The 27,565-nt window shown below is 50.3% G+C and overlaps 3 protein-coding genes across 15 annotated transcripts; 1 reads left to right on the top strand and 2 right to left on the bottom strand.

Annotated features, from left to right (window-relative positions):
- Positions 1-7,744: 7,744 nt before the first annotated feature.
- Eif5a (eukaryotic translation initiation factor 5A) lies at positions 7,745-12,196 on the top strand. Of its 4 annotated transcripts, none has more exons than XM_006246637.5 (7): positions 7,745-7,886; positions 8,617-8,710; positions 9,606-9,791; positions 10,917-11,021; positions 11,192-11,323; positions 11,414-11,487; positions 11,586-12,196. In XM_006246637.5, exons 3-6 carry the CDS (start codon positions 9,627-9,629, stop codon positions 11,474-11,476), a joined length of 465 nt encoding a protein of 154 aa, XP_006246699.1. In that variant the 5' UTR covers positions 7,745-7,886; positions 8,617-8,710; positions 9,606-9,626; the 3' UTR covers positions 11,477-11,487; positions 11,586-12,196. The 4 variants fall into 4 exon arrangements, with proteins under 4 accessions (XP_006246699.1, NP_001028853.1, XP_006246700.1 ...); XM_039085461.2 differs by lacking the exon at positions 7,745-7,886 and adding an exon at positions 8,125-8,248; NM_001033681.2 differs by lacking the exon at positions 8,617-8,710 and having other exon boundaries at positions 7,796-7,886.
- Gps2 (G protein pathway suppressor 2) lies at positions 11,911-14,974 on the bottom strand. 4 transcript variants are annotated; one of them, XM_039086596.2, is made up of 11 exons: positions 14,798-14,935; positions 14,434-14,596; positions 14,010-14,119; positions 13,824-13,936; positions 13,642-13,721; positions 13,472-13,554; positions 13,070-13,223; positions 12,901-12,990; positions 12,746-12,825; positions 12,572-12,667; positions 11,911-12,458 (listed from the first exon to the last, which is right to left on the bottom strand). In XM_039086596.2, exons 2-11 carry the CDS (start codon positions 14,525-14,527, stop codon positions 12,156-12,158), a joined length of 1,203 nt encoding a protein of 400 aa, XP_038942524.1. In that variant the 5' UTR covers positions 14,528-14,596; positions 14,798-14,935; the 3' UTR covers positions 11,911-12,155. The 4 variants fall into 4 exon arrangements, with proteins under 4 accessions (XP_038942524.1, XP_006246845.1, XP_006246847.1 ...); XM_006246783.5 differs by having other exon boundaries at positions 14,794-14,933; XM_006246785.4 differs by having other exon boundaries at positions 12,288-12,462; positions 14,794-14,974.
- Positions 14,975-15,045: 71 nt separating this feature from the next.
- Positions 15,046-27,546, bottom strand: Neurl4 (neuralized E3 ubiquitin protein ligase 4). Of its 7 annotated transcripts, none has more exons than XM_063269034.1 (29): positions 27,430-27,546; positions 25,108-25,552; positions 24,839-24,904; positions 24,396-24,694; positions 24,117-24,228; positions 23,939-24,027; positions 23,239-23,311; positions 22,872-23,136; positions 22,450-22,631; positions 22,256-22,341; positions 21,972-22,134; positions 21,678-21,876; positions 21,516-21,592; positions 21,355-21,433; positions 20,833-21,008; positions 20,617-20,748; positions 20,191-20,336; positions 19,894-20,118; positions 19,701-19,799; positions 19,445-19,606; positions 19,107-19,271; positions 18,293-18,451; positions 17,794-17,973; positions 17,595-17,682; positions 17,384-17,491; positions 17,139-17,283; positions 16,874-16,986; positions 16,634-16,799; positions 15,046-15,752 (listed from the first exon to the last, which is right to left on the bottom strand). In XM_063269034.1, the coding sequence occupies exons 3-29, from the start codon at positions 24,897-24,899 to the stop codon at positions 15,548-15,550; spliced, it is 3,954 nt and encodes a 1,317-aa protein (XP_063125104.1). In that variant the 5' UTR covers positions 24,900-24,904; positions 25,108-25,552; positions 27,430-27,546; the 3' UTR covers positions 15,046-15,547. The 7 variants fall into 7 exon arrangements, 6 of the variants coding, with proteins under 6 accessions (XP_063125104.1, NP_001401280.1, NP_001100483.1 ...); NM_001414351.1 differs by lacking the exon at positions 27,430-27,546 and adding an exon at positions 26,370-26,693; NM_001107013.2 differs by lacking the exon at positions 27,430-27,546 and adding an exon at positions 26,370-26,693 and having other exon boundaries at positions 20,839-21,008.
- Positions 27,547-27,565: the final 19 nt, after the last annotated feature.

Here is a 27,565-nt window from a genome sequence, read left to right as displayed (position 1 = left end):
TCCACTAACGGCTTCTTTAATGCCATTAAAAGACATGGCTAAGGAGCAGGAGAGTTGAAGGAGCTCAGGAGTTAAAAGCACAAACCACTCCTACAGAGCAGCCTTCAATTCCCAGCACCTATGCTGGGGGCTCTTTACCTATAACTTCAGTTCCAGGAGGAGTCAATGCCTCTGACCTCAGAAGGCACCTGTACCTATATCACCTGTCCACATCCCTCCCTTCCCCTCCCCTCCATTCTCGTTCTCTCTCTCTCTCTCTCTCTCTCTCTCTCTCTCACACACACATAGTACATATACACAAATTCACCACATATATACTAAATGAATATACATACCACAAATAAATACACCACATATACATACATATGTACACCACACACATATACATATGTACACCACATACCACCCATAAATACACCACATGCACACACATGTGCACTACACATACAAATACACCATTTATATCACACAAATACCACACATTCACCACAAACACATACACACAGCTCACACACCACACATACACCACACTATACATATATCCCACAACTAAATCAGGAAATTTATACAAAGAAATAAAAGGATATGTTTAGGTGATTTTCTTTGTCCATTGTCATCCGTATCTAATATAGTTATTTATTAGGCCCAGGGGTGGTAGATAAAAGAGAACCATGTAAAATCAAAAGAAGAAGCTGGGTGGTTGTGACAAATGCCTTTGATCCCTGAACCCTGGAAGCAGAGACATTCGATTTCTGAGTTCCAGACTAGCCTGGTCTACAGAGTGAGTTCCGGGACAACCAGGGCTACTCAGAGAAACCTTGTCTTGAAAAGAAAACAAACAAACGAAAGCCAAAACAAACAACAAAAAAGAAAATGAAGCAACTTCTACCCCAAACTTAGTTTAATGAAGTATCATTACATATTACATCAAAATTTTTTTATGTATAGTGCTGGAGAGATGGCTCAGCAGTTAAGAGCACTGACTACTCTTCCAGAGGTTCTGAGTTCAATTCCCAGCAACTATGTAACAGTCTATACTGGGATCTGATGCCCTCTCCTGGCATACAGGTGTACATGTAGATAGAGTACTCATACACAAAATAAATAAATCTTTAAAAAGAAAAGAAAAAGAAAAACTTCAAGTGTAAAAGTGTTAAAAAATAGAAAATGGGGGGTTGGGGATTTAGCTCAGTGGTAGAGCGCTTGCCCAGGAAGCGCAAGGCCCTGGGTTCGGTCCCCAGCTCCGGAAAAAAAAAATGGAAGATGGGGGGCTGGAGAGGTAGCTCTTCGGTTAAGAGCACTGGCTGCTCTTCCAAAGGACCCTGGTTCAATTCCCAGCACCCACAGGACAGTTCAGGACTGTCTGTAACTCCAGTTCCATGGGATCTGACACCTTCACACAGACATACATGTAGGCAAAACACCAATGCACATAAAAATAAAAAAGAACCGTCAAAAGTGAAACTTAAAAAAACATAACTTAAAAAAAAATGGAGGACTACAGAGATGGCTCATGGGTTGGAGAGATGGCTTAGTGGTTAAGAGCACTGACTGCTCTTCCAGGGGTCCTGAGTTCAATTCCCAGCAACCACATGGTGGCTCACAGCCATTTGTAATGGGATCTGATGCCCTCTTCTGGTGTGTCTGAAGACAGCTACAGTGTACTTATATACAATAAATAAATACATCTTTAAAAAAATGGGAGAGCGGTCTCATTAATTCATCATCATGGCTGTGAATTTCCTAAGGGCCAAAGACTTTACCCCGTTCCAAGAAGTCTTTATGAGTATTAATGTTGGCCATGGCAACGGCTAAGTGAACACCAACTGTTGGAAAGAGTTTATGATCTGCAGCTCATTTTCATTCACAGTATCAAAACCAGATTGTGTGCCAAGTTACCAGGACCATGTCTCAAATCCTGACAGTGGACCAAAGGCAACCGAAAATACTGCAAGTGCAAGCTCAAAGAAAGTTTTCCTTCTTGTTGTTTGATGTTGCCCTGGTGAGACCAACCTGCTCTCAGACTCCCTTTGTAGTCAAGGACAATCATGAGCTCCTAAGCCCTTTTGGATTACAGCTGTGTACTCCAGTGCCTGGCTAAAATAAACAGTGTTATCCATTTTGACACATTAGTCAAACACAGTCCTGTGGGCACTGAAAAATATGTAGGGCTTTTCCCTTGTTTCCTTCCTTCATTAGTTCCCTTTCTCTGCCTTTCTCCAGACAGTTTCTCACGTCCTAGCTCTGGCTATCCTAAAACCGTGCAGAGCACAGACTTCACAGGGGTCTACGGCCTCTTCCTCCCAGTACACAAATTACAACAGGGACCACCATGCATCACAATATCTGAACATCTTTTTTCTTTCTAGTTTTTTTAAATTAATTTATTATATATATAAGTACACTGTAGCTGTCTTCAGACACACCAGAAGAGGGCATCAGATCTCATTACAGATGGCTGTGAGCTACCATGTGGTTGCTGGGATTTGAACTCAGGACCTCTGGAAGAGCAGTCAGTGCTCTTAACCACTGAGCCATCTCTCCAGCACCCTCTAGTTTTTATTTGGGGGATTATGCTATAATTACAACATTTCTGTCTTTCCGTTCCTCCCTCAAAACTCTTCCATGTAACCATATGCTTCGCTGCCCCCCCCATCCCCATAAGCAACTTTTTTCTAGGTCCCATCTTTCCAGAAGCAACTATCCCTGTCTCCTGTCTCCACGGTGATACCTTAGCCGTGGCATCACTTTTGCCAGAACTTATATTTGTGAGTAACTGTTTTCCAGCGTTAAACATACTCTTGCTCTCTTGCTCTCCTCTTGCTCCCCCTTTTTTCCATTCTCCCTCTCCCTTTCCCTCTCTCCCTTTCTTTCAACCCCCCTCCTCATGTCCTGAAGAAACTCTATTCTATACTTAAAAAAAAAAAAGTATATTAAGAATTAGAACCGAGGGCTGGAGAGATGGCTCAGCGGTTAAGAGCACCCGACTACTCTTCCAGAGGTCCTGAGTTCAATTCCCAGCAACCACATGGTGGCTCACAACCATCTGTAATGGGATCTGATGCCCTCTTCTGGTGTATCTGAAGACAGCTACAGTGTACTTATATATAATAAATGAATAAATCTTTAAAAAAAAAAAAGAATTAGAACCGAAAGTGTCCTGAGGAGCAGCATCATGAGAGCTCACAGAATTACAGCTAATGTTCATGCAACCAAATGCTGATGTAGCAGTTTTTCAAATATGCTTTCAGATATCCCACTAGTTCTACGTTACCTTCCTTTATTTTTCCGTGTGTGTGTGGATGTGGATGTGTATGTCCCATGGCATACATGCGAAAGGTCAGAGGATTTTCCTTGGGTTGCTAGACCCATGTGGCAAACATTTAATCTACTGAGCTATCACACAGGTCCTCTTTTACTAATTATTCTTAGCTTAAGTTTCACTATGTAGCTAGCCCTGACTAGCCTAGAATTAGCAATATAGACCAGGCAGACCTTGAATTCACAGAGATCTGCCTGACTCTACCTCCTTTGTCCAGAGTGTAGGGGTTAAAGGTGTGTGCCACCACACCCAGCTTTGTTTGTTTGTTTGTTTTTTTAACATTTATTTTTAGCCAGGTATTGGTGGTGTATTAGTCCCAGCACTTGGGAGGCAGAGGCAAGTGAAGGCTAGCCTGGTCTACAGACTGAGTTCTAGGACTGCTAGGACTACACAGAGAAAACCAAAAATAAAATAAAACAAGAACAAATTTTAAAAAACTAAGTGTGCTCAAGGAGTAAAGCACTTGGCATGCGGGGTGATGACCGGGATTTGAGTCTCCAGAGCCCACAGGAAACTGGTGCGGTAATATCACATCCGTGGTCCCAAGTGCTCCTGCATGAGATGGGAGGTGTAGACAGGAGAATCCAGGAATTTGGGGGGCTAGCTAGCAGGCCATATGCATCAGTATACAACAAAGTGATCCAGTTTCAAATAGGGTGGAAGACAGAGACTCTCAGTTGAAGTTGTCTTCTGATCTCTACACATGGTGCATGAATGTCCACTCACACACATACCAGTGTGCACACATCACACACACATACCAGTGTGCACACATCATACACACACATACCAGTGTACACACATCATACACACAAAGATTTTTTTTTTTTTTTTTTTTTTTGGTTCTTTTTTTCGGAGCTGGGGACCGAACCCAGGGCCTTGCGCTTCCTAGGTAAGCGCTCTACCACTGAGCTAAATCCCCAGCCCCAAGATTTTTTTTTTTAAAAACCAGGTCTAGAGAGATGGTTCAGTACTTAAGAGTACTTGGCTGCTCTTCCAGAGGACTGAATTCAAGTTCCTAACAGCCATGTCAGATAGCTTGTGGCTATCTTTAACTCCAACTCTGGGGCTTCTGGCCTCTGAAGGTACCTGTGTTTACACACCTAAACACACCAGCACTCAGCCACATAGAAAGTTTAAGGTCAGCATGGAGTACACAATATCCTTTTTTTTTTTTCTTTTTTCTTTTTTTAGGAGCTGGGGACCGAACCCAGGGCCTTGCGCTTGCTAGGCAAGCGCCCTACCACTGAGCTAAATCCCCAACCCACAATAACTCTTTCTTAAAAAAAAAAAAAAGAGATAAAAAAAAAAAAGAATCAGTGTGATGGTGAATAACTTCAGGCTCAGTACCTGGAGGCAGAAGCAGGAGAATTTCTGTGAGTTTGAGGCCAGCCTGGTCTATAGAATGAGTCCCAGGCCAGCCAGGGCTACATAGAGAGTCCATGTCTTAAAAGGGGGTGGGGGCATTCACTTAGTGTCCCTCCAGTCCTCCAGGCTTCTTTCTTCTCCTTACCAAATCTATTTTCACTATGCTAAACAAACAAACAAACAAACTGGTAAGGGACACAGACACAGTGGATTCAACTTCCTGGTACCATCAAATAAATTAGTAAGTACGGTTTGAAGCTTTTGTGCTTTAGTATCTGAAGAAGCCTGCTACTGTTAATTTTAGAATTGTTTTTTATAATCTGCCGCCAAAAGATTTATCCCACTTCTCCCCCTCCCTTGTGGTCATTAACAGTCCACTCCCTAAATCCTTTGTACTAGGCAACCACTAATATACTTTGTTTCTGTGGACAGAGTTTGTGATATTTAGTTACTGCCTCTGTAGTAATAGCTTTAGCCCCAAGCTTTGAACCATTTGGCTTTCACAGTTGTAACGAGTGTCCAGTAGTTCATTTCTTTTTCAGTACTGGGAAAGGATTTTAAAATAGTTTACTATGTAGCACAGGTTGGCAATCTTCCTGTTTAGCCAGGAGATAGGATTACAGACATATATTACCACACTCAGAGGATTACAGACATATATTACCACACTCAGAGAATGACCTTAAACTTCTGATTCTCCTTCCTCTGCCTCCACATTTTAGATGGTGGGATTAAGGGAGGGTGGCAGGCTGGCTAGGATTGGAGTATGTAGGCCAATGTAGGTAGCCTTGAACCACTGATCTGAAGATCTCAGCTCAGTGCTGGTATTCCACAGAAAAAGACAGGAAGTTTGGGGAAATTGACTGAAGAATCTAGGTGAATAGTCCTACTGTGCTACAAAACTTAATAATTCGAAATAGTGTTTGCAAGCATTCCAGTGAGTTGGAAATTAAAGTATCATTTTATATCTTTATTTGGTAGTAAGGAAATTAAAATACAGTAATTTGAAGTGATTTCTCAAAATTACAGGTGGTGGCAGTGCATACCTTAAATTCCAACACTTGGGAGACAGAGGCAGGTGGATCTTTGTGAGCTCAAGGTCAGTCTGGTCTACAGAGTGAGTTCCAGGACAGCCAGATATACACAGAGAAACCCTGTCTTGAAAAACAACAAGTTGGGGATTTGGCTCAGTGGTAGAGCGCTTGCCTAGCAAGCGCAAGGCCCTGGGTTCGATCCCCAGCTCCGAAAAAAAAAAAAGAATAGAAAAACAACAACAACAAAAACACCACCACCAACAAAAAGGTTTAGATTCCTAGACCAGATTTTTTTGTTTTGCTTTTGAGTCATGAATTCACTCTGCAGACCAGGCTGGCCTTGAACTGAGACCTACCTGGCTCTCCTAGAATTAAGGGTGTGCTCCACCACGCCAGCATTTTTCTAAGGAGTAAAAACCCTCATGTCTTTAGGAGAATATCAAAGTAATTTATTTGTTTGTTTTTTCTTTTTTTCGGAGCTGGGGACCGAACTCAGGGCCTTGCGCATACTAGGCAAGCGAGCGCTCTACCACTGAGCTAAATCCCCAACCCCCGAGTCAAAGTAATTTAACATTGCACTATTTTTTGTTTTCAAATCTCCTGCTCCAGTTTCCCAAACTCAGAGACTACAGGCTTTTTTTTTTTTTTTTTTTTTTTGAGTGCTCTTAATCTGCATATAGATTTGCACACCACGAGAGGGCATCTGACCCCATTACGGATGGTTGTGAGCCACCTTGTGGTTGCTGGGAATTGAACTCAGCACCTCTGGAAGAGTAGCCAGTGCTCTTAACCCCTGAGCCATCTCTCCAGCCCAATTCTTTTTAAAAAGTCTTTAAAAAAAAAAAAAAAAGACTTGTTTATATGTATGTGAGTACACTGCAACTGTTTCAGACACACCGGAAGAGGGCATCAGATCCCATTCCAGATGGTTGTGAGTCACCACGTGGTTACAGGGAATTGAACTCAGGCCCTCTGGAAGAGTAGTCAGTGCTGGTGCGCCATCTCTCCAGTCCCGGCATCATAAACTTTAGAACCAACTTTATACGATGGCTTTATAACAAGTTTCCTGCTTCAGCGTCCTAAGGATCTGGCTCTAGTCTGTGCCTCCTGGTCCAGAGCCACTCTCTTCATAGGGAATTTGGTTCTTGAAGAAACATAAGACATTTCCTTTTAGAAACTTCAAGCCCACTTGGGAAAATAATCAGGGACGCTATGCAATCCTCTTTATTTAGGATTTAGAATGGAAAAGCTATGCGAACCATAGGGACCAATACTAACCAGGGTTTATACAAGATGGTGGCTCGTATCGGATAGCTCTGGCTATTGAAAGAAAACTATAGAGCACAAGTTGCGTAAAGTAGCGAAGCCGAGATGGTAGTAATCCGACCACACTAGCGTGGGAAGAGAGTTTCCCAAGGAAAGCAGTCTCTTGAGCATGTGCAGAGCTGGAACAGCAACTCAGAGAACAGGACACCTAAGTAGGAAGGTTCTCTGAAACCTGTTTGTGAGTAGTTCAATTCCAGTTAAAGCCGAGGTGTGGCGCCTGCTCAGACGCATGCGTTCTAGACGCCTCAAGATGCCCAGTGGCGTGGTCTTTTCAACATACAGCGTAGGGACGACGTCTGAGGTGGAAGGGGCGTTTAGGATTCCTAACACGCATGCGTTGAGACCCAGGCGTTTCCTTCGGAGGGTGTGGAGTGCAGGGTTCTGTATTGCGCAGCTGCAAGGGTTACCCTGTAGCTCGAACTGTCCATCAAGGGGAGGGAAGAGAAGGTTGAAGGGATTAAAAAAAAAAAAAAAAAAAACCGGTACGCCTGCGCATTGCCGACTGATTGGAAGCGCTTTGGACTGGAAAGGGGCGGGGTCACGTGTGTGCGTCATTGCATGGGTAGGTGGGAGAGAGGGTGGAGATCGGGAGGGTCCACGCGCTTGCGCAGTGCGGGGGTGGAAGGTGGTGGATCTATCTAACACGCTTGCGCGGCTGTCATAGGGCTGCTTGGTTGGTCAGTGGGGAGTCGGCGCCTGCGTACTAAGACCCGTGTGCAGCAGCGGCGGCGGCGCTAGAGGCGGCGGCGGCGGCGGCAGCAGCACAGTAGCGGGTTCGGAGGCAGCAGTTGGGCTCGCGGCGAGCGGACCAGGTCGAGTCAGTGCGTTCGCGCGAGGTGAGAGCGGGCAGGGCGCGCCTGCGCGTAACCTCGTTTTGGGCCAGGAACGAGAGACGGAACTACGCGGGGGTCGGGGAGGGGGGCAGAAGGGAGCGGCGATTATCGCCGCACGGGTTCGGTGAGGGAGCGGCGCGAGGTGTGGAGAGGCGGGCGCAGGGCCCGGTTGGCGCGAGGGGTGACGGTTGGGGCCGGCCGGGTGACGTTGGAGCGACGCAGGGCGGGGGACGGCGAGCCGCGAGGCCGCCACGCGGGAGAGGCCGCCAGGCGGCCACGCCGGGGCGAGGGCCGGGGGCCAGATCGGCCCAGACAGGGCAAAGGCTCCTGAACTGTTGAGGACCGGCGCTGTGCGGCCACGTGAGGTGGGGGAGGGGGCTGTTCGGTGAGAGAGCATGTGGAGGGGGTTGGCGGCCGGCGGGGGGAGGGGAGACGGCATGGTCCTGGCCTGGCGCAGCTTTGGGGCAGGGGCGGCCGTAGCACCGGAAGTGTTCCTTATTGGAGGCTGCCCTCGGGGTCCGAGGCCATGCGGCCGAACACGGACCGGGGCCGCATGGCAGCACGGGGACCCCTCCCCCCTGGCCCGGGCCACCGGAAGCCCCGGGCGACCACATGGTGGGCGCGAGCCGGCAACCCCCAGCGCCTGGAGGTCTGGCCTTTTTTGGGTTATTACGGAGCCTTGGATATTGGTGTGCGGGAGAGACCCTACCCTTGGGTCTCAATCATCCCGCAGGGCCCGTTGCAGGCATATGTTAGTGCTCCCCAGCCTCATGGGCCTCTGGAGCTCATCCCTCAGCCTTCATGTGAAGTGAGACGTCCAGCCAGATGTAAGTGGTACTACTTTGCTGGGGAAACCGGGAAAAGTGGGGAAGCTGAGGGCGATTGGATTGAAGCCCAACTCTTTCTCGGCCTATGCCGACAGCGCCTGAAAGTAGTGAGCTTCTAGTTCCCCCTACGGTGATCTTCGATCTTCACCTTGCCAGTGCCTTCCCTGTTGTGTTTTGTTTGGGAGTTACTGTGTTTGAGTCCTCAACTCTACCAGCCTAGTACGATTTCTATTACTGCTACCAATCTTTTGCTTTCATTTTATTGTCATTCACCACCCCTCACTCCCCCACTTTCTACTGACTGTACAGGCTGGGCCTGAAAAGCCAACAGAACTGGTGCATCCTGGGAAAAGTGGGAGGGCCATCGACAAAAGGCTGAGTTCCCTTTGGGAACTGAGATCGAAATGTTTGGCAGTGGGATCATTTAGGAAACTACTTTCTCTCCCTTGACTGCATCTGCAAGTGCATGTTGGAGGCGGGAATCCCCCAAAGAGGCCTTGTGGTTTCCTGTACCAATGACTGGCTTGTGTGTGGACAGGGTGGGGGGGGTGTAACAGCTGGGTGGGGCCTTGTCCTCCGTCTCCACCCCTTCATTAGCCCCGCCCTTCAGCTGGCTCATAGCTGCTCACCTAATTATAGTCCTGGCAGTGTGTGGGGAAGAGGAGGGTGGTTGGTTTCAGTGGCTAGTAACACCTGAGTCCTACCCACTCCCGGGAAGTAGCCCTTTCCTCAGTGTGTTTGACTCTAGTTTCAAAGCAGGAAATCCAACTTTATTTAGGTGGGTAATGGAATAAAGGGGGACGTGGAACAGTGTTATATTTAGGGAGGACTGGGATAGATTAGCGATCTTGTTAACCTCCATCATTACTGACCCTAGTTCTCTTCTTGGCTTTAGTTGGAATCGAAGCCTCTTAAAATGGCAGATGATTTGGACTTCGAGACAGGAGATGCAGGGGCCTCAGCCACCTTCCCAATGCAGTGCTCAGCATTACGTAAGAATGGTTTTGTGGTGCTCAAGGGCCGGCCATGTAAGATCGTCGAGATGTCTACTTCGAAGACTGGCAAGCATGGCCATGCCAAGGTTGGAATCGCTTCCTGCAGTTCCCACCCCATGGGGCTTTGGGCAGTGAGCTGTTGGTTTAGTCTCGGCCCCTTTGCTGTTGTAGTCCATTTTTGTTCAGCAGACAGCTTTTTGCTCCCATTCAAAATTAAGTGTTCCCAATTTCTTCCGTAGGACACCTGTCATTCTTTCTTTACTCCCTCTTTGTGCTAGATTCCTTTGGGTTTGTATATTCAGTTTCTTCTTGACCTTTTTATTCCTTGGGCTCCTTGTCCAGAGTTTCTCCAGTCAAGATCCCCAAGGCAGCATTCTGGGGTTGCTCTAGTCTGAATTCTCAAAGCACTGCTGCTGCTTCTCTAAGTTCTGTCTTCCATTTGGGATTGTGATGTATCATGTCCTCTACCTGCTGCTGATTGCCCACCAACTCCTCCTTTCTTTGGCTTATTTAAGACTTGGCATTCTCTTCACTTAGACTTCCTGTCGTAGAAGTTAAACCTGACTAGTGGTTTATTCCCTATCCTTTGTTGACTTGGCATTAAATACAACTAGGCTATCATAAGGCTTGCTCTCCTGCACAGTTTATAATGCTCTTCTCCTGGGTCATTGTCTTCAGATCTCTCTTAACATTCCTTTGCTTCATTTTTTCAGCCTCTTCCATTTGTCTTACTTAGCCCATTATATAAACATCTAAGAAACTTTTCCCTAGATACCTCCCCTTGTGTACTCCAGGATACCCTCAGAATCAAACTTCCTTCCACCTCTGCCTTTCCAGTGCTGGGATTACAGGCATGTGTCATGATTGGTTTATGTGTTGGTAGGCATCAGACCCAGTGCCCTGTGCATGCTGGACCAGCATTGGTATCAACTGAGCAATATTCTCAGTCCTTACCAGTTGACTTTTGGTAATTTCCATGTAAATTGAGTTCCCTAAGACTGACCTTTCCTTCAGTTGTTAACCCTCAGGTATTGGTCTCCAGGGTCAGGACTTTTAAGGCTTTAGTTATGCCGTTTTCACTTGGTTCATTTCTAATCCTTAATAGTCTTTACCGTAACGTGGCATTCTAGATTCTCAGGCAGTGACCCAAACATTTGTCTCATGCTTCAAAGATTGATTGCTGGGTATCTCTTTATGATGTATGTACACAGGTCCATCTGGTTGGTATTGATATTTTTACTGGGAAGAAATATGAAGATATCTGCCCGTCGACTCATAACATGGATGTCCCCAACATCAAAAGGAATGATTTCCAGGTGTGTTTTTAGGATGAAGATGGTTAGTGGCTTATGAAGGGTAGGGTGTGTTGGCCTGCACCTTGTGGGAAAGGATGTGTAGGGAAGGAAGCTGCTGTCACTGTAGTAGGTCCATCCAACCTCTAAACTTAACCTACCTTTTCCTTCCTTTTTTTTTTTCGTTCTCGCAGCTGATTGGCATCCAGGATGGGTACCTATCCCTGCTCCAGGACAGTGGGGAGGTACGAGAGGACCTTCGTCTGCCTGAGGGAGACCTTGGCAAGGAGATTGAGCAGAAGTATGACTGTGGAGAAGAGATCCTGGTATGGTGCCCCTTCCTTGCCTTTCTTTGGTTCTTAAGCATAAAGTCCCCGAGTTAAGGGCATCTCTGGACTGTCCTTTTGCTTTTCCAGATCACAGTGCTGTCCGCCATGACAGAGGAGGCAGCTGTTGCAATCAAGGCCATGGCAAAATAACTGGCTTCCAGGTGAGTGAACAGCCTTTTACTGTCCTCACACTCACGCCCTCACAACTTTGTTGAAGTTACAGTCCTATTTTAAACATGATTTTTTTTCTCTTGCCCAGGGTGGCGGTGGTGGCAGCAGTGATCCATGAGCCTACAGAGGCCCCTCCCCCAGCTCTGGCTGGGCCCTTGGCTGGACTCCTATCCAATTTATTTGACGTTTTATTTTGGTTTTCCTCACCCCTTCAAACTGTCGGGGAGACCCTGCCCTTCACCTAGCTCCCTTGGCCAGGCATGAGGGAGCCATGGCCTTGGTGAAGCTACCTGCCTCTTCTCTCGCAGCCCTGATGGGGGAAAGGGAGTGGGTACTGCCTGTGGTTTAGGTTCCCCTCTCCCTTTTTCTTTTTAATTCAATTTGGAATCAGAAAGCTGTGGATTCTGGCAAATGGTCTTGTGTCCTTTATCCCACTCAAACCCATCTGGTCCCCTGTTCTCCATAGTCCTTCACCCCCAAGCACCACTGTACAGACTGGGGACCAGCCCCCTTCCCTGCCTGTGTCTCTTCCCAAACCCCTCTATAGGGGTGACAAGAAGAGGGGGGGGAGGGGACACGATCCCTCCTCAGGCATCTGGGAAGGCCTTGCCCCCATGGGCTTTACCCTTTCCTGTGGGCTTTCTCCCTGACACATTTGTTAAAAATCAAACCTGAATAAAACTACAAGTTTAATATGAAGCCCCCAACTCAGTTGTTTTTGTTGACTGAAAGATGCTTTATAAGAGACAGCCTTTTGTGGTTTAGGAAGCAAATAAACAGTACTCTGGCATGATGGTAGGTAGATTTTGTACATTTTATTCGTTTGGGACACATAAGAACCCACCCTGAGGGATGGAGGGTGGGTTGGAGTTATCTGGTGGTTACTTGTGATAGAATCGTGGGTTCTGGCTGTGTTGGATGAAAGGGAGTCGAGGGCCCGGTTGGCTGGTGGTGGCAAAGCCTGACTGGGTAATAAGAGTTTTGTCAGTGGGTGGGTATTTCTCTGACTCAACACTCAGTACAGACAGTACTTGAGTTTACAGTCTCACATGTAGGATTGATCACCAGCCTTACCTTCCCGGCTGCTTGTATCTGTACAGGGAGCTGAGGGGAAGCCAGGAGTCCAGGGGCTGGATGCAGAGCTTGGGGATGCATGGGCCGCAGAGAAGACTGTGGGAAGAAGCTGACCTTAGGCATACTGGGCCCCCCTCATCTTAGCGTCTTGACCTCCCAAGGCTTCATACTCACTGAGTCAGAGAAGCTAGTCTGCTGGTTGGCATGCTCCATCTGTTTTTGCAAAGAGAGGGCACTACCGGGCTGGAGGAACCCTGAGGGGAGAAGAGTTAGAAGTGAGCAGATGGCAGTTGCAATGAGGCTAGGGCTCCTGCCCAGGGGGTTATCACCTGTCTGAGTGGGCTGAAAGTGGCCATGCACTGCATAGGGTTGTGGCTGTGGCTGAGATAGGTACTGCACCGCAGGAAATGCTGACGGAGCTAAGAAAGGTAGGAGATACCCATTATTAGATTTTTGTGTTCTAGCTGTTCCTCTGGTCTGAGGAGAACCAACACTCACCTCTCAGCTGCTGGCTAGGACTATAGGCTGGTTGTGTTGGCCCATAATGAGGTGGGGGCTGGGCAGTCCCATAAGCGCCCCCTGGACTGCCTTGGAATTGTCCATGTTCTGGGGTTCCTGCAAAAGCAGCTGCTGATCCCACGTAGTGCCGGGTCTAAGGGGAAATGAGGAACTCACACAATAAGTACATGCCTTTCTGCTCAGCTCCTGTGTACTGCTTGGTTTAATGATTGGGATGTCAGAAGAATGGGAGAAAGTAAGATGGGCTTAGTGACAGATGAACAGTGATTCCAATACACAGGAGGAGACATGGAGGTAGGGTCAGATTTCAAGACAATTCTTGACTAGTGACTTAAAAGCCAGCCTGAAGAGAAGGGGTTAAAAATTCTAAGACTCCCTCACCGTAAGCACTTGTGGTCCAAACATCTGCTTGGCTCTGTCAGCTGCCATCAGAGTACCTGGGCGGTTGTGTCCTCCAGGACTCCCTAGAAAGGGAGAGGTTTCAAGATGCCAAAATAAGGCTGCGACCTCCAGGAGAGCCCCCTCTGTTAGGCAGTTTATTTAGTCCTCACCCTGCATGCTGAGGAGGTGAGTTCCTGTATGAACCGTCAGGCTCTGCTGGTATGCAGCTGATGTCAGAGTGGTTAAGTCACTGGAGTGAAAGGAAGACAGGTCAGTTAAGTGTCCCTCCTGCTATTAGACTCTTGTCACCTGTGTGCTATTGCACAATTTTATTTTAGCCATCTCTTCACACCTCTGTTCCTTTCGCCTCCGTTTTTCTTCCTCATGCAAAACTTTCTTGAGCTGCAAGAAAAGCTGGTGTTTCTCTTCCTGTAGAGCTGAAAGCTTCTGCTGCAGTTTCAGAATCTAGAAGAGGGATAAGCAGATAAAGTAGGGAAAAGAAAGAAGCTAGAAATAGAAGTGATGAGAGGCGACTTACTTGTTCCTTGGTCTCTTCTAGTGACATTCTCTCTTCCATTTCCTTTTTCTTTCTTCTCTCCTGTTCTTCTTTCATCTTCTGTTCCATCATCTTGTCCACCTCTTCCTCCTCTGAAGAATCAGAACGGGGAAGTGGCAAGGCGGTGTAAATATAAGCTGAGCGTTAGACTGAAGACCAGCAAAAACCAGTTATTCCATCACAGCCACAGGGAGAACTTGGCTTCATTAGGTGCTCTCCAAGGTCCTTCCCAGCCCAGGGTTCTGGAACTTAGACTGGGCCTCTTCACTCACACCCCGAAGGCGCGCTGCCTCCCTCTTAGCCTCGCCAGCAGGCGCACAGCTGGGCCCGTGGATGGGGGCAAGTTCGTAGATAGCAGAGCCACCCTGGGCCGAGTGTCTGTCCTCCCGCTCTGGCCCAGGCTCACCCTGCCGTTTGCGCTCCCGCTCCATCATGATGTGCCGGTGCAGAGCCCTGGCCATGGCGTTGGAAAGCTTGGGGCGCTCCAGAAGTGCGGGCATGATGCTGTTGGTGACGCTTGGGCAGTGGGCACCCGACTCTGTCACTGATTGCCAGACCTCAGGCGGGGCCTGCAGGGAAGTGGGAGCTCAGAGGTACTGCGACCCGCCAAGGCGGAAGCCCGTCGGCCGCCCGCTCGCCACTTCGATCACGTGTCCCGGGCACCAGCGTCCCTCCCGGGTCTCAGCCTCAGCGCCGGCGCGCGTGCGGGGGTCTTAGACTCCGCGCCCCCGCCCCTCCCTCGTAGCCCTGGCGCCAACCCCCCTACCCGCCTTCTCGGCGCTTTCTCCGTGGCCTCCGGCGCGCCTTGGTCTCTACGTCATATCCGACGGTCGGACAAATCCTTCCGGAGTCACGACGGGAAACGACTCAGCGGATTGGACGAAAGGAAAGGCGGAAGTGCTTAGAGACGGGTGCCGGGATGTCCAAATTCCATGTGGGTTTACAGAGAGGCCTGGGAAGATAAAGCCCCTGGAACTCTCCACCTCGCAAGGCCGCAGGAGACAAAGGCAGAAGCAGATGCTCTGAAGACAGTATTTATTGGCTCCTTAGAAATCAGAGTCAGTAACAACTGTACAGAGGGCCCACAGCTTCCTCGGGCCGCCCCTTCCTTACCCACTCCCGCCTCATGGCGCCCGGTGGCCATGGAAAAAGCAGCTTCATGTGGGCACAGAGACTCCTTTGGGATTCACAGTAACCAGAAACAAAAACGGAAATAAATTAAGTGATATGGGGGAGGGTAATAATAGGGAGTCATGTTCCCCAAGTCAGTGCATGAAGGGGGGACCCAGAGACTGGAGCTGGGCTCCCTACAAGCTCCCTCTCGGCAGAGGGAGTGTGCTGGGCCCTGAATGTAGAGATGTGCTTCACACCTGGTCTAAATCAAAGCCTGTCTACGTGCTCCTCCGGCCAGGAAAGCACCTGTACATGCCATAAGTCACTGGAATGAGGTGGAGGCAGTCGTCATTCAAGAGTCCTGGGCTTGAGGCCCGGCTGTGCTTGGAGTAGTGGTATCTCACCCCTTATTCCACCCGTACCAGCAGGGCATAGAGGAGTGTGGCTCCCTTCTCCTTAGTGACCCACTCAAGTTCTGATGGGCTGAAGTGCTGGTCAGGAAGTTCTCTGAGGGCCGCAGAGGGAGGGCCAGGAGTATAGGAGCCAGGGCGCACACACACCTGAAAGGCCACCTGAGCCTGGTGTGTCCGCTGGGATTTTGGGTCCCGGAATCTGTTAGACAAGCAGAAACAAGAGGAGGCTTCTAAGGGCCGATGACTACTAATTCTGCTCCCTCCACCCAGGCCTTGCTGTTTTCTGGGAAATACTCTCACTGTGAATGGCTTAACAACAACTATTTTGTGTGTAGTACTCTCCTCCCAAGTCCTCAGTTAACCCCTCCATAGCCCTCTTCATGCATTTATTTACCCTGACACTCTATTTCAGGCCTGTCCCAAACACTCCAAGTGCACTTCTTGTCTACTTCACCACTTTTGTGAGACAGTACAGGGTCTCTATACTCCCTGGAATCAATCTCCCTATATAAGGAGAGGATGACCTTAAACTTCTGATCCACTGGCCCTGCCTCCTAGTGTTAGGACTCTAGAAATTTGTTACAATATCCAAGAACAGTTTATGCAGTGCATGGGGTAAAACCCAGCAACTGGTGTAGGACACTCTGAAAGACTTGGTATCCATAGACATTCAGGAAAGAAGGCATACAGCACACTCATCTAATCCCACACTCAGCACAGACGTGGAAACAGGAGTCAAGTGTTCAAAGCCAGCTTCGATACAAACCAAACATGAGTTTGAGGCCAGCTTGGATTACTTGACATCCTGTTTTAAGAAAAAAACAAAGGGAGCTAGAGAGATGGCTCAGTGGTTAAGAGCACTGACTGTTCTTCAAGAGGGCCTGAGTTCAATTCCCAGCACCACATGTGGCTCACAGCCAACTGTAATGGAATCTGATTCCCAGGTACCTGCCTTTAATCCCAGCACTAGAATCTCTGGGTTCCAAGGCTAACTTGACAGGTAACAAGCTAGGGTGGGAAAAGGGTGTGGTGAGAATCCTAAGTACCCTGAGCCCGTAGAGCTCTCCCACATGTACTCACTGCACTTTGGAGGCCAGGGTCTCTGCCCCAGCGTACTGAAGGGAGGGGGAGAGCAGCACTGCAGGGGGCTGCTCCTCCCGGGGAGGTGCACAGTTCTCACCAGGCTCCTCAAAGCCCACCCCAGGCTCTCCCTTCAAGGGTCGGCAGCTCAGGATGGAGGTAGTTCCTGTGAAGAGACCTGGGTGAGGGCAGCCCCGTGATTCCTCCTAGGATCCCTAAACCCAGCCCACTCCATGATACCTGCTCCCAATTCCCCTCGGTCCAGCACTCTCCGTACAACTGCTACGCTGCTTCCATGATAGGCCATGTGCCACTTCTTAGTAAGTGTGCCAGCTTCCAGATGGGGATTCACCCTAAAAGGACAGGTAAGACAGATAAGTCAAAGGTCACTGGCTCCTCAAGATCATCCCACAAAGTGGGTGCCATCCTCTTTTCCCTCTTGGGACTCTTCCTTTCTCAAGGAAAATAGCACAGAAGAAAATACATGTCTGTGGCCCATATGTACCTAAGATTGAACCTGCACCATCCAAAAGGCAGGGCATATTCTCGGGGAGGCTCTCCTCGGCGCCTGTGGGCCTCATCTCCTCGCAACTTCCGGCAAGACTCACAGTAGCATAAGCTACGCTTTGGTGGAGGCATGAAATAATCTTCTGTGGGACAATGATTGACAAGCTTGGTGCTCTGGTCCTGGGTCTCAACCAGGGTCCAGAGCCATGAGAACAAGGCAGGCTCTGGAGGATTAGGACTCACCAGGAAGCAACAGCAGTTCTTGGAAGCGGGAGCAAAGGGCATGGTACTCGCAGCTCTTTAAAGGGCTAGCAGCAGGCGGTGGACCCCAGCACACACTCTCCTTGATACCTAGAAGAGTAGGGAAGGAAGTCATAGGAACTGGGCTGGAAGTACTGGATAGGGTATGGGTGAACAGACAAGGGCAGGATACCATCCCTTTGGGCTAGCGCACCGTCTACCATATCAGCTTTTTCCATGTCCCCTTGGGTTCCAGCAGTCTTCCCACTGGCAGTCCCTGGGTCAGGGCTCACAATTGTCACCTGCAGAGCAAAGTAGTCAGCTGCTGATTGACAGGTCCCTGGATCCCTTTGTGTACCAGAAGCTTTCTAGGCTCCCAGGACTCCCTTTTCCTCTTCTCTGTTGCCACTAACCTGCTCACACTGTCCATAGAGGTCCACAAGTGCATGGCATGGCTGGGGCACATCTGGTACAGCTACCCCTTGGTCCACCCCGTTGATGTGGAGATGGAGCCCTCCAGAGGAGTCTAGCCTCAGTCCCAGGATGGTGCCTTCAGGGCAGGTGTCAAGATTTGGCCCAAACTTCTCACAGATCTGAGAGGAAAGACCTACTGTCCTCAGACATCAGTCCCTTGTCACCACCACACCAGCAGCCATCTTGCCCTTTTACTCTTTCTAGCTGCCAGTCCCTAAGCTTTGCCTATATCTTTGCCTACTGCCTAGGCTCTACTCCCAATTCATTTACCTAGAGTCCCCCTTTTTACTTCCAACTTTAACATTCTCAATGGCAGGAGTACAGGAGGAAACACAGGCCAAAGGTTGTCCAGGTAATGACATGCATGTCTCCCTTTTTAGCCAGCTCCTCTCCATTCAGAGGCTTGGGTCACTTCATTCTTCCTGGCTCCCTCCTCACCTTCAGACCATTGTGGAAGACGCCACGGCCCCGCAGGAGCCAGGCTGCCCGTTTAAGGGCACAAGCAGAGGCAGGGAAGTTAAGCCTCTCAGGTGGGCAGGTGATGACTCCCAGAACAAGAGAGGATGTCCACTGTCGGTTCAGGAAATCTATCCGCACCTGCATGAGAAGGAGCTATTCCATATGCACAGCTTACAGACAGAGGCCACCCACTACCCACCCAAGTCAGTCTCTGTACCAGAGTGTGACCTGTCTGACACACTACCCCTTCTGGATGTTTGTAGAGAGCAGAAACTACCAACTCAGGTATGTCCTTCCCTGTTTCTCTTGCTGCGGGGAAGAGAATCCAGGTCCTTGTATATGTCAAACAAGTGTTCTACACTGAGCCACATCCCCAACAAACATTCTTTCTTTTTGAACCCTGATCTATTCCTAAAGACTTTTCTCAACTGTTTTTGTTCTTTTGTTTTGTTTTGCTTTTTGAGGCATTTCTCTGCATAGCCCTGGCTGTCCTGGAACTCACTATGTAGACCATGCTGGCCTCAAACTCACAGTTATCTGCGTGCCTCTGCTTCGAAGTGCTGGGATTAAAGGCGTGCACTGCCACAACACACACACACACACACACACACACACACACACACACACACACACACACACACTCTCTCTCTCTCTCTCTCTCTCTCTCTCTCTCTCTCTCTCTCTCTCTCTCAGCTGGCTCACTTCTTACCTATCTTTACATTTGCAGCAGAAAGAGCCTCTCACCCTGGAGTAGTAATAGGAGAGCTAGGCAGGAAGAAAGGCATACGGGTACCTGAACAAGCATATGGGGTACCAGGGGCTGGCTGATGACAACGATGCCCTGGTTGTAGCTGGCCACCCGAGTGGCTGTACGGTTCCCGTTGGATAAGAGGATATTCTTCCCATGGTTCTCCAGGAATTCAAGGGCTGTGGGCATAACACCCACTTGATTCTGGCCCTGGTGTGGAAATACACACTGAGCTGCACAGGATATCAATAGCAGATTTTACCCACCACACTTGAGTGCACATAGAGTTCAACTCTGAACCCTGCTAGACTAGTGGAGATAGATCCCACTACTCTAGTAACTGGTAGCCTAGCAACCCAAAAGGCCCTGTTGCAGCATCTTACTCTCAGCCCATGTTCCTCGCCCTCCTCATCTTCCTCGCCCTCACTGCCAGTATCTGAGCTAGGAGAAGGTGGCTGGGTGCCTTCTGGTTCCTCCAGTCTTGTGGAGCTGACAATAGCCACACTGCGTACTGGCCCATAGAGATCCAACACAGCCCAGACATTCTGGGAACAGAGACCAAGAAAGTAAGTCAGAAATCAGCACAAGAACTCCACCTCACTAGTCCCTCCCCAAACCCAAGGAAGCTCTTAGACCCACCTTGGCAATGCCGGTGGCTGCAGGCCCCATATCTTCTCCATCTACCAAGATGTGCATAGTATCATCTGCACACCGACGAATGCCCACACGGCTTCCCACCTAGATCCCAGGTTCAACAAAGACAGAGGCTCAGCGAGCTATCTCTACTCTCACTCCCAGCCCCCACTGCCTACTCCAGGGCCAGGTGCTTCACCCCAAGTCTCTCGAGGTTCCGACCATAGTTCATCCTTTGGAGGTGCCCATCACGTCTCACTTCACAGCTGGACACCATCCAAGTGGTCTTTGTCCGGAGTTCAGGCAAGGAAGGAGGCAGCCCTGGCCCACTGCCTGCTCCAGGCCCCATGTCCTCGGGTGCTAGTGTGGTCAGCCCCAGCCGGAGGGAGCCTGCCCACTTCTCGTCTAGCTCTTCCACCTTCACCTGTGAGAAAGGAAACATTGAGTGGCCCTGTCTGATGAGCTGGTAAACCCCCTTCACTTTCCCACAGCCCACCTCAAAAACTTCTTCCGCCTTGAGCTCCTTGGTGCTGAAAACGAGGCCATGCGCATAGCCAGCCACACGGACTGCCCGTGTGCCATCCTCCTCCAGAGTGACATTCTTGCCACAAGTGCTATGGAATCGGTGTGCTACACCCGCCACTGTGGATAGATGTTTGGAGAAGGAGCAGGGTTAAGGTAGCTACCTTCAGATGGGCTGCTGGTAAAGCTTCTAGATAAACCCTAAGCCACATCTGCCATTACTCATCAAGACTGGACACCTTTCACCATAGTAAGACCCGAGATGCCCAGTGCATGGTATCTTAAACTCTGAGAGTCAGGAAAATTACGTGACTCTGTGTCTCAGATATAAGTACCCGCCCTGTTCAAATATGCATTCTGAACACTTGCCACCCGGCCTTTTCTCGCCTTAAGTAGGTACCTGGGGAATGCAAGGGAAATGATTTCTCAGTGGCAGTGTTGCTGGTTGCCAGGCTGTTGTCCATGGGGCCGGTAGCATTGGTAATAGACACTTGGACACACTGGCCATAGAGATCCACTACTGCATACACCTCTGTGTAGGAAAGAAGGCATCAGAAGCCTGAGATTCTGATCCATCTGAGCAAAGAGGGGGCAGGCTGGAAGCCAGAGTAGTCACCTTTACCCGGAGGCAAGCCTGAGCAGGCAGCGCCTTGGTCCTGTCCATTAATGAAATAGTGCAGATCACCCTTGGCAGTTCGCATCATGCCGATGCGTGCACCTGTGCCCAGTGCGTCCAGATCACACCCATAGTTGTTGCGCATCGTGTTGCCATCTTGCATGATAGCTGTACCACTGAGAAGACAGGAGGAGGGATTTAGCCTCCATGCTTCATCACTAATTGGCCCTAATCAGTCTCTGCCTGTCAAAACTATCCAATGCTGTGTGCAGCAGGCATAGAGACTTGATCCCGGTCTGAGGCCCAGTCCTGTCTCCTTTGTCCTTGGAATTCCCACAGGGAAAAGCAGGAACTGCTCTGTGGGTTACTTGGGTGGGAGTTGCCAGAACTGAGGAGAAAGGCTATTAGCTCCCAGAGTCTTTCAGTGCCTATGGCCACCACAGGCACAAAGCAGGCTTAGTTGTCTAATACGCCCGGCTCCACCCATCCCTGCCAAACTAGACTCAGGGGTGGTCACCTAACCTCAGCATCCACGTATCATAGTCAATGTCTGTCATGGTGTTGGGAAACTCTAGGTCTTCAGGACGAATAGCAGTCACTCCTGGGAGAAAGCAGAAGGTGAGAAATGATCCCCAGGACATGGGCATCTGGTACCCTACCACCTCTGCACAGATGGCCCTCACCAGCTTCGATGGAACCTGACCAGCGGTCTACCATCTTCTGAATGACAATCTCAAACAGTTCTCCATCCCGCAGGGCTCTGTCAAGGAGAGTGGGGGTCACTAAGGCCCTACTTAATTAACTAGGCAGTGGGACAGTGGAGACATGAAAGTCTAGAGACTGACCGGTTGGAAATGACAATGGCATCATTGAACTCGCTGCGGCAGTTATGGCGGAGAGCAGTGCGGCCACCATTAGTGATGACTGCATTACTGCCATGCAGCTGGTGGAAGCGCAGGTCGGAACCCCCAACTGCTGAGGCTGGAGAACTAGGAGACATCTGGTTGTTTCCTTCCGGGAGTGGCTCAGAGACTGGAGGGACTTCTGCAATCGTAGATCCCACCCATTAAGTGTCTAGGTGTCTTTAAGGATTCCCAAAGCCACCCTAATCCTTTACCCCAGCCCTGTTGGGCCCTCACCCACGTCATCCACAATAGTAGCCTGGGCAGCTTGGCCGTAGAGATCAACGACAGCATAGACACCCGGGGGTACATTCCAGGCAGCAGGGCCCTGAGTCATTCCATTGACAAAGAAGTGGAGCGTTCCATCCTCTCGCCGTACCACACCTACTGTGTCCCCTGCCTTGGAAGAAGTGGGGCTGGAGTGAGGAGTCAGGCAGAGTTCCTGCCTGAGACGGTCCTGCATTTACCAGCCTCACTGAATCCCCCAATACTATATCCAGTCAGTATGACTACTCTCTCACCTTGAGGCGGTCCAGATTGTGTCCATATTCATCTAGGATGGTTGTTCCATTGTGCATTACCCCATTCCCAGTCATCATCCAGGTCCCTGCAGGGACAGAAGTGGCAGATGATGAGAAACGAGGAACAAACCATAACCTTGGAGGAGCTTCTTCTCTGGGACCCTCCGTCAGCTCCACCCTTCTTGGGAGCTCACCAGAGCGTAAATTGGTCATGGTAGAGGGCAACTGGAGGTAGGCAGGGTTGTGGGTAGTGACGCCAATCTCAATGGAGCCAGCCCATTTGTCCACCATCTTGTCAATGCGCACCTGGAACACCTCTCCATCCCGGAGGGCTCTGCTGCTCAGTACCACGCCATGATTGAAGTCATCAGTGGCACTGAGGACACAGCAAGTGGGGACTCAGCTCTCAGCACACTGAGCGTGTTAAGGCTTAAACCAGCAGTATTTGTCTGATACTCACTGCCCCAAGACAATCAACCAAACTTCTTGCTACCAAAAACCTCCACTTTTCTGTCCAAGACTTCCCATCCCAGACACCCTCCCATGTTCCCACCTCAGTGCCCTTGCACCCTATTAGGGCCCCCCTGCAGGCGTCTCCCCATCCCATGGGTCATACTGGGGCCTCAAAGCGGTGCGTCCCTCGTGGGTGATGGCCGCCTTCTGGCCACAGTTAGGGTGGAAGAGCAGGCGTTCAGGCTCTGCCGAGGCTGCAGGGGCGGCACGACGAAGGGCACCCTCGGGGGACAGCGCCCTCAGGATGGCATTGTTCCGGCGGAGACGGTCACTGTGGTTATTATTATGGACTATGGTCACTTTCACAGCCATTCCATACAAGTCTACCACACCATAGACTACTGGTGGTGTCAACGGAGTAGCTACACCTGCAGCACAGCAGAAGGAAAGAAGAGCAAGCATCACAGAGCAGGGTGAGGTGTGACCCCTGATGGCCCTGGGCCAGCAGTCCTTCTGGTGTGTCACCTTACCCTGATCGATGCCATTAATGAAGAAGTGCAGGGCAGAGTTGGACTTCCTCGTGAGGCCAATATGGTCACCCTCCTAACCAAAGAAGAAAGACCCTGGTCTGGAATCCAGCTACCCTCAGGCTGAGGTTCCAGCAGTCCTTGGTACTTTCCACCACCCCATTCTACAGGAGACCAGCTCCTGAAGAAGTTCATACACCACTCTCAGGCAGGAGCTGGTCCCTGTTTTCCAGACACAATTCTACACTTCCCAAATGCCCAACTATTGTAAAGCAGGCATTAAATTAAACAATTGTGAAAACAATCTTTTGTTTCCTCTATCCATCTACTTAGTGCTACTGATGCTAGAGATGAAACTCAGTGGTGGGGTACTTGCCAAACATTTTCAAGGCCCTAGGTTCCCTACCCAGCACCATGGGAAAAAGGCACTACTAACAAGTATATCTTTGGTCCTGTTAGACAACCTTGCCTTCTCAGAAGCCTTGTGCAGGGGCTGGGGATTTAGCTCAGTGGTAGAGCGCTTACCTAGGAAGCGCAAGGCCCTGGGTTCGGTCCCCAGCTCCGAAAAAAAAGAACAAAAAAAAAAAAAAAAAAAAAAAAAAAAAAAAGCCTCGTGCAGAAAGAGACTTGTTCTTGTTTACAGGAGCACTGCTGGCACCCTGGCTTCCCTGGATTGGCCCAAGCTCCTATGCTCCACACTCACCTGCAGCTCATCCAGACTGAACTCACAGTACTCGCGGCGCGTACCCTTGCCGTTGGTCAGGATCCCACAGCCACTCATCATGATGGTGCCTGGTAAAGATGAGTACCCAGTTAGGGAAAGGCCGTCCCGACCTTATCAACTCAAAGCTTCTGTCCCTACCCTACCACATAGCCGGTACCTGACTGCAGGTTGGTCATGGTGGCTGGATACTCCAAGCTGTTGGGATTGTGGGTGGTGACACCAATCTCGATGGAACCAGACCATTTGTCTACAAGCTTGTCAATACGGATCTGGGGTTGGGTGAGAGCAGACAGGACCAGGAAATATAACAACAGAAGACGGATGCTCAAACCCTTAGTTCTTCACCAGTCAGTCATTTTGCCATCAAGGATCATCCCCAACATTTAGCTCCAAATCTTTGGCAGGAAGCTCGGCCAGACTCCAGGACTTTATATACCTCAAACATTTCATTATCCCGAAGTGGACGGTTGGTCATGACAACTCCATTGTTGAATTCATCCAGGGGCCTCCGACGCTCAGCCGTCTTATTATTGTTGCTGAGTTTGATGAGGGTTCCACACTTCTCATGAAAGAGCAGGGCATCATTGGAAGTGAGGATGGGAGAGGTGGCTGACCCACTGGATGCCAGTCCGTCTGCAGCTGGTGGGGAGCTCAGGCTCACATTAAGAAGGCCCCCATTGTAGGCAGACAGGATGGCGTTGCTCACCACCTCAGACAGTTCCATGCTGGCAAAGTCTACAGCAGCAAGAAGAAGAAGTCAAGATGAAGCTCTGTCCCCCAAACTAGCTTGGAACCATCTTCTCCCTACCGGCCTCTTAAATCCCACCCTTGTCCACCTCACTACCCATCCCCTTCCCTGGGCTTCCCCGAAGCCCTCACCATTATGCGAATCAAGGCTGTTAGGAAACGTCTCCGGCCGGGCCTGCGCTGGGGACACCATGAAGGCTAGGGACCAGGTAGATGGGAGGGGAATAAGGGTTCAGCCCATGTTTCAGGGCCCAGTCAGGAGACCATCTCTTCTAACCCTCTATATTTGCCTGCAGTAGGCTCTGGGCTCAACGTCCCCTCCCCTCCCCCAGCTGACTTGTGGCTGCTTTTGCCCCATTTCTTCAGTCAAACCTCATGCTTCCCCGAAGCTGTGTTCTCACCTTCATCCACAGAAGTCCCCTGTTCCGACAGGGCAGAATCTTCTGGAGGGGCCAAGGGCTCAAGGGGAGGTGTGGAGATAGGAGTAGAAGGGCTGAAGCCTGGCTCAGGGGGCAGCACAGTGATCTGGGTGCACTTGCCATAAAGGTCCACGACAGCCCAGACTCGAGCAGGCAGGCCTGTGGCTGCCACACCACAATCCCGCCCATTCACCCAGAGCCGGAGCTCCCCAGTGGCTGTGCGTTCCACACCCACACGGTCCCCTTCCACAAGCTGGTCCAGGTCCTGGCCATATTCCTCCAACACAGAGCGCCCGTCCCGAAGCACTGAGCAGCCTGACACTACCCAGGACCCTCCCTTCAGCCCAGTGGCACTGCTTGGGAAGTCCAGCACACTAGGATCCAGTGCTGTCACTCCGATTTCGATGGAGCCACTCCAGGAGTTGACCTATGAGAGGGGGGTGGACAGAGTGTCAGGATGGAATCCCATCACCAGAAGCCACATTCCAGGGCACTGCACCCCTCTCACCCTGACCTCTGAGGTCATTGACATAGACACACAAATAACTTTTTGGACATAGCCTCCATAACTATCCAGACCCACCGGCTCTCAGCATCTGTGTGCTGTTCTGCTGCCAAGTGTTTCACCACATCACCCTTTACCCACTGCAAGCTGGTTAAATGCCCTGGTTTTAACCTGACTTCCTCTCATTCCCCAGTCCGTGTGTCTCCTCTACCACTCCAATCACATGCTTCTTAGGTTCATATAGATCGCTCTCCTACCTTACTCTCATTCCCACCCCTGATCCTCTAACACCCAGATTCATTCTCTTCTCTTTCCAAATTCGTTTTGGAGTCAAGCAAGTCACACACAATTTCTTTTTTCCCATGTCTCCATCTATCTTTCTGGCTTTGGGCGTCGTTTGTTTGTCAACAGTTTGTGATTTTTACTATTTCTCTACTCGCCCATTACATCTTGGGCACCTGTCTATCTTTCATCCCTAAGTGATTGTGCTAGAACTGTTCACTAGCCATCCTAATAACTGAGCCCTGTATCCCTGTCCTGCTTCTGGGTCCTGAGGAAACTCATTCTCCTTCAGAATGAATGTCTCTGCTCCACGCTCTTTTCCTTTCTCTTCTAGGGCTTGCCATCGGTACCTGGAGACTTGGTTGGAGATGCAGACTTTCTGGTAGTTCTACCTCTTCTCCCTTTCGTCCACTCCCACCGCCCTCCACACCTCGTTTCCGCGGCCCCAGCTTTGCACCTTGCGGTCGATGCGGACAGTGAAGACGCGTCCGTCGCGCAAGGGTTCTCGGCTCAGCACCAGCCCGTGGTTAAACTCTTGGCCCGGCTGCTGCCGCCGCGCTGTGCGCCCACAGGCCGACAGGCTTACCAAGCGCCCAGTGCGCGGGTGCAGTTCCCCGCCACTGCCGAGACCCCCGCTGGACCCCAGTCCTGGTCCGCTGCTGCCAGGGCCCCCTCCCCCGCCTGGCCCCGGCCCTGGCCCGGGGCCTGCCCCAGAGCCCCCACTCCCACCCGACCCCGCCGCCATCGCCGCTGATACCGCGGCCGCGCGACAGCCGCGCTTGGCGGCACCGTGGCAACCGCGGCGGATAGACGCCCTGGGGGAATACGGCCGGGGGCTGGGGCCTGATATGCTTTACGGCACTGAAGCATCCAGAGCTAAGGAACCAAGGTCTATCACGAGGGGAACCGAAGGACGACGGGGTCGGGGAGACTTGCTTTACGGCACAGCGGGACGACAGCGGCTAAGAGAATCTAGAAGACTGGGGCTGCTTTTGCGACAGTGAATGGAAGAAACGCCCGCCGCAGGCGTATTTGCGACGAAGGCGTGCTGGCGCCCAGATACACTTTACGACTTCGCCCCGCGCCGAGGACCCAACCCTTGTTGGGAAAAGCGACCCATTAAAACATTAGCTTTAACACAAAGGGTGGTAGCTCCCCCTCACACTACACGCTTTAAGGCGACGTAAACACTATCTTCGGGACAGAGAAAAGGTAGTTTTATAAATCCAAGTCTCAGCCCTTCACAATACCGAGACCGGAAATGTCGCAATCCAATCCAACCTCTCCTTGTTCCAATCCTACTCCTCTCGTCGCAGTCCCCCTGCTCCACACACTTTTCATCACACCTCTCCTATGAAGTATAATGAGGTGACTGGTGGGGGAACCCGCACGTAGTTCAAGACCAATTTGAGCTCCGAGTCAATGAAACTCTTGAATCTTAAAATTACTAATAAAAATCCTAGAGATGTCCCGATAGGTAATCTCAAGGCACAGAACTGAGAGATCCAGGAGATTACCTGAGAGCTATAAGCAGAACCCAACCCTACTCAGAGGCTCTCGCTGGTGTTGTGGGGCTGTGACGTCACAAGGCTCCTCGCCTCTGGCCAGGCCCCTTGACTGTGATTGGTTGATTCGGAGAAGGGCAGTGATGGG

This window comes from Rattus norvegicus, chromosome 10, assembly GCF_036323735.1.
Source record: "Rattus norvegicus strain BN/NHsdMcwi chromosome 10, GRCr8, whole genome shotgun sequence".
NCBI classification, from domain to species: domain Eukaryota; kingdom Metazoa; phylum Chordata; class Mammalia; order Rodentia; family Muridae; genus Rattus; species Rattus norvegicus.
This window is presented reverse-complemented; position numbering and strand designations above follow the sequence as displayed.

Excerpts from the sequence above, each read along its gene's own strand:
- Gps2 (XM_039086596.2), bottom strand. The coding sequence starts at position 14,527 with ATGCCCGCACTTCTGGAGCGCCCCAAGCTTTCCAACGCCATGGCCAGG. Across the intron at positions 13,937-14,009 it reads TAGAAGAGACCAAGGAACAA|ATTCTGAAACTGCAGCAGAA; the intron begins GTAAGTCGCCTC and ends TCCCTCTTCTAG. Across the intron at positions 12,991-13,069 it reads TCCTAGCCAGCAGCTGAGAG|CTCCGTCAGCATTTCCTGCG; the intron begins GTGAGTGTTGGT and ends TACCTTTCTTAG.
- Neurl4 (NM_001414351.1), bottom strand. The coding sequence starts at position 26,657 with ATGGCGGCGGGGTCGGGTGGGAGTGGGGGCTCTGGGGCAGGCCCCGGG. Across the intron at positions 16,987-17,138 it reads TGGTGCAGGTTCAATCTTAG|GGTGAATCCCCATCTGGAAG; the intron begins GTACATATGGGC and ends CTGTCCTTTTAG. Across the intron at positions 15,753-16,633 it reads ACCCTGGCCTCCAAAGTGCA|ATTCCGGGACCCAAAATCCC; the intron begins GTGAGTACATGT and ends CTTGTCTAACAG.
- Eif5a (XM_006246637.5), top strand. The coding sequence starts at position 9,627 with ATGGCAGATGATTTGGACTTCGAGACAGGAGATGCAGGGGCCTCAGCC. Across the intron at positions 9,792-10,916 it reads GCAAGCATGGCCATGCCAAG|GTCCATCTGGTTGGTATTGA; the intron begins GTTGGAATCGCT and ends GTATGTACACAG. Across the intron at positions 11,324-11,413 it reads ACTGTGGAGAAGAGATCCTG|ATCACAGTGCTGTCCGCCAT; the intron begins GTATGGTGCCCC and ends TTGCTTTTCCAG.